At 38.2% G+C, this 5,188-nt stretch overlaps 1 protein-coding gene across 1 annotated transcript in view; it reads left to right on the top strand.

Annotated features, from left to right (window-relative positions):
- Nucleotides 1–4,689: 4,689 nt before the first annotated feature.
- The window catches only part of LOC123136837 (uncharacterized), a gene marked incomplete in the record, with an annotated part of 1,358 nt that continues 859 nt past the window's right edge, over nt 4,690–5,188 (top strand). The window contains 1 exon segment of the mRNA XM_044556344.1: nt 4,690–5,188. Within this exon segment, the coding sequence (XP_044412279.1) occupies nt 5,085–5,188 (104 nt within the window).

Here is a 5,188-nt window from a genome sequence, read left to right on the forward strand (position 1 = left end):
TTAAAAAAACATGATTTTTTATTTCATGAACATCTATTTGATATTCCGATTTTTTCTATGATATGCAAACAATATTTTGAAATCATGAATATTTTATGACTTCTCAATAAAGCTCGCAACTTTTTGAAATTTGATTCTTTTCAAAATCCATAATTAATTTAAAGAAGAAAAAATAAAAACAGAAATAAGAAAGTAAAAAGCAAAAAAGAGAATAGAAAACAGGGCCCACCACCAGCCAATTATGGGCCTGCCCATTAGCGCCTGCAGGAGGAGGAGGCGCGCCAGGTACATTTTTTTCTAGTTCCAGACTATGTTTGGAATACTGGATTATTTTTTTAAAAAACATGGTTTTTTATTTCATGAACATCTATTTGATATTCCTTTTTTTCTATGATATGCAAACAATATTTTGAAAACATGAATATTTTTATGACTTCTCAATAAATCTCTCAACTTTTCGAAATTTGATTCTTTTCAAAATCCTGAACTAATTTAAAGAAGAATAAATGAAACAGAAATAAGAAAGTAAAAAGCAAAAAAGAGAATAGAAAACAGGGCCCACCACCAGCCAATTATGGGCCGGCCTATTAGCGCGTGCGGGTGGAAGACCTGCGCTTCCTACGGAGCCAAAAAGGAGGAAAAAGTGTAGGAACCAGGGATCGAACGCTGGTCTCCCGCGTGCTAGGCGAAAGCCTTGGCCATTGGGCTACCTGTGATCTTATGTTGTATGAGTGTATCATCCTATAAGAACTAAGTCGGCGGTGATTTTGAAATAAATCCGAATCATTTTACATATGGATGGCATAGTGGGTAATTTATGCGAACTTCAAGGGCGATTTCTATGACGGACGACCAGAAACACTATTTACTTTATTAGTAGGTAATTATATATATATATATATATATATATATATATATATATATATATATACACACTAGCAAAAGGGCCCGTGCGTTGCAACGGGAGAAAAAAATTCATAATTTCAAATGGTCATGATCACATTTCGTTGCATCACCGAGATACAATATCTCTCTCAATTTCTCGAAATCATGAACATTTTGAAATTATGAACAATTTGTTAAACTCATGCACATATTTGAAATCGCAAACAACATACTATTACAAATTTCTGAACATTTTCTACAATCAAGAACATTTTTTCAATTTATGAATATTTTTTGCTATTTACAAACATTTTTTAGAAATTGTGAACATTTTTAAGCAATTTTCCTGAACTAGCAAACATTCTATAATCGATGAAAATATTTAGAAATTGGGTGGAATAGTTATTGAATTTGACGAACTTTTTTTGATTTAGCGAACATTTTTGGAAATGCCGGTGCCTTGCAACGGAAAAAAACTATCAAGTTATACATGTGTGGTAGATATAAAAAAGTATGAATCAAATTCACAAAGTATATACAAATCATGTCATGATGCGATAAGACACTTTTAAAATGTAATTTCAAAAAAGAACAATATGATGCTCATCAAGACTTGATTTTTTAAGGCGTCACAACAAAATATTTTGTGGCTGAGCAAACTGCATTGACGGACCCTGCCTGAGCTATACTGATAAATAAAGTGTCTCGTCTGGACTTAGCGTAGCGGTGTTTACCATAACCACTATTGTGATATGAAAATAAGCATAACTGTGTATGGAAGCAAAATAGACATTTAGTCATTTTAATATAGCTTACAAAAACAAACCCTTAGAAAGTTATGTCAATTTTGTTGGGTTCAGCGTTGTACAAAACACGGAAACCCTTTTTTACCCAACGCGAAGGACTAAATAAAATCATAAAACGAGCTATATAGATCTCCTAATAAAACCTTTATGGAACCTACAATTAGTTTTGTTCATTATTTACGGATGTGTTTTAATTTTTGTGAACATTTTCTAAAAGCTGATGGACATGATTTTTAAATTCCTGAATATGCTTTGAATATTGGCTCATTTAAAAAAATCATGAACATTTTTTATTTCATGAAATCATTAGAAATCGTGATTTGTTTATAATTTGTGAGCAATTTTTTAAGTCATGAACATTTTTTGATTTTTAGAATATTTTTTAAATTCACAAATAGTTTACCATTTTCCTACTTTTTTTCAGAACTCGCAATTGTTTGATATTTTGGAAATCCGAAATTAATTTTGAGATAAAAAACCAAAACAGAAATAAAAAAGTAAAAAGAAATAAAAAATAGGGGGCGCCATCAATCCGAAATTTATTTTTAGGGAAAAAACAAAATAGAAATAAAAAAAAGATATAGAAAACAGGGGGCGCCACGACCCGCACATGGGCTGGCCCATTACTGCGCTTGGTAAAAAGAAAGAGAAAAAGCGTGAGAACCAGGGATCGAACCCTGGTCTCCTGTGTGGAGCATCGTTGCCTTAGCCATCGCGCTGCTCATGCATTGGTGCTATTATATCGTATCCACCTTTAATAACAGAACCCTGGAGCGATATTAGAAATTAAAAACAAATCGTTTTTGCCACTTACGGGTGGCATTGGTGGGTAATTATTGCCAACTTTAAGGGCAATTTTAATGACGGACGGGCAGAAGCGATGCGTGCTTTATTAGTAGGTAAAGATATACTAGCACAAATGCCCGTGCGTTGCAACGGGAGAAATAAACTCTGACACATCCCTAGCGAGTCATTTGTGTTCCAATTCTCCTCTTAGTCATCGATGTCGATGATAGTAACTTGCCCACCTATTGCAACAAATGTGATCAGTCCTAAGGTGGTGACCTTGGTCATCACACTCACCATGCCGATTTCGCGAGCTCCTACCTGCACCAGCTTGTAATTCCTCATGCGTTGCAACCGTCACATACATATTCGTGTCGTTCAAAACCTATCATGTTATAACATGTCAGGCGATCCATTTTTTTATTGAGCGCGCGCACAACAATAATTATTAATGCAAATTAAATTATGGTTTGAGGCCATCAATTTCTTGACTCAACATAAACCAAATAGACTTCATTGTCGCCACTGTCCACCTTCTTCATTTCTAACATGAAGTTGGGCATCTCTCCGGCAAAGAACTATGTCGTGTCGTTTCAGCATGGCCATCGAACCATAGTTTAAAAAACTAAATAGGCAACCAAATAGGTGAGGCTACCTGTTAAGGTTCTAACTGGTTGGCCTGTCGGTTCATCTGTTCATTCCTGTCAAAAATGGAAATATTGAAGTTATTAAGAAATTACCATAGATCAAATGAGTATGCATAATATTGGATGTAATCCATTTAAAAAACAGAAAGCGTTGGTGGCCTAGATGGTTGTTGGTCATTTGGCGTTCATTGGCTCAAGGTTAACTTATGGATCCCAAGTTGACGCACTATTTTACGAATATTTTTCAGGTCATAAAAAATGGGCAAGGTGTAGGTTTCAAATTTTTCTTTTGCACCTATTTGAGGGGGTCCAATTCAGGGTTTGGATGTGTTCTGTGTAAACAATACTCCCTCCATCCGAAAAAGATTGTCCTAAACTTGTCTTTCAAATGGATCCATTTGAGGGACAACCTTTTCCGGACGGAGGGAGTAATTCTTTACAAATTAGAGGTCCAACTAAAGAAACATTACCAGGAGATTAAAAAGCTCCTCCATGAGCCTGGTCTTTTTTTTTTGATGTATTAGCGTGTGCCCATGCATCTAATCTAATACATCTGCCCATGCATGCAATGGCACAACGGAATCCTCTCTCACATCTGCCCATGCACCCATAGAGCACAACGGAATTCATTTGCTCTGTTAATTAATAGCAAAATTATTATTTCCTCTTTCATTTTCCAGCGAATTTATTTCGTCTTTAATTCCTTCCCTTCATGCCTCATCGTATGCCCGTGTGTTGTAACAGGCGAAAAAATTAACAAAACCTGCTTCATGTGCCATTACACGCTACTCAGATCCAACTGTAATAAACCTTGAGATAAGGTTACCCTTGTCTATCTAAGATGCATAAGAGCGTGCGTTGCCACGGGTTGCATTATCTTTTTTTCTTTGGATCATGAAGTGTTGATGTGAAGAGGCCACCCCAATGTCCCTAATTGGCGCATATTTAAGCTCTACACTGCCATCAAATGGAAGAATAGTGATGCATAAAATAATTTTTTAGGGAGGAACATACAATGTAATTCATTTAAAGGATTGTCAAAAGATTTGGATTGAATGATTTTGATTATGTAGGTTTTCCTTTTTATTGAAGATTGTTTGATTTTGTAAGATTATATTTCATTCATAATGTTTTTTTCGCTATCTGGGCTTGACCCAAACGCAAGAGAAAAATGATGCTATCTCCTGATGGGTCTCTCCCATACTCCCGTTCTAGAACAGATAGATGCATTCCCTTGTCTCAAAAAAATAAATAATGATGCATTCCCTAAAAGAAAGCACAGACAGTTTTTTTAGGGGTACTCCCAACTTTATTATTTGAACAACATTGGGAATGTCATTCGCTATAAAATCTAAAATGCAGTCCGGTGGTACATCAGGCCAAACCATCTCTAAATCATTGCTAACCTCAACTTTACCTAAAACATGAGCAGCTAGATTAGCTGTACGCCCTTTATTTACCGAGCGCAAGTGACCTTGTATCGTAGCATCTTTTTGATTTCTTCTATAAAAGGTCCCAGTGCTGAGAGCATCGTGCATGTTGTCTTTTGCTTAGGAAAGGATTAGAAAATCCAGCCGACTGATAAAAATCGAGCGGACACGTAACCATCATGTGTACGCCTCTAGAGAGGCCCCTTATCCATCCGTCTCCACCTCCACCGCTATGTGCTCTCTCGTTCTCTGTCGATCCATCCATCTCTCTCTCTCTCATTCCTATCCACGCGAGAGCTTCCCCGGAGCGTACCGGCACCAGCGCCCCATCTATCTCCAGCCCCTCCCCGCCGACGGTGGCCACCACCAATGCGTCGTGGCCAGCCCGTTGCGTGCGCCCCCCTCCCCTCCGCCGGGCTGTCAGCCAACGGAGTGTCCCCTGGTGACAGATCAGATCCGGGGCAGCTGTCGCTCCTTCCCTTCCCGTGACTCCGGCGCGATGTGCCCCCCTCTGATCTCCATGGGGACCTATGCCGCCCAAATTCGCCTCACATGCATGTCATTCCGGTGTGCTGGCGGCGCGACCCAGCGCTGTTGGGCTACTTTTCGTCTCCGCCAACATCCGCGGTGCCGG

Source organism: Triticum aestivum, chromosome 6B, assembly GCF_018294505.1.
Source record: "Triticum aestivum cultivar Chinese Spring chromosome 6B, IWGSC CS RefSeq v2.1, whole genome shotgun sequence".
Taxonomy (NCBI): domain Eukaryota; kingdom Viridiplantae; phylum Streptophyta; class Magnoliopsida; order Poales; family Poaceae; genus Triticum; species Triticum aestivum.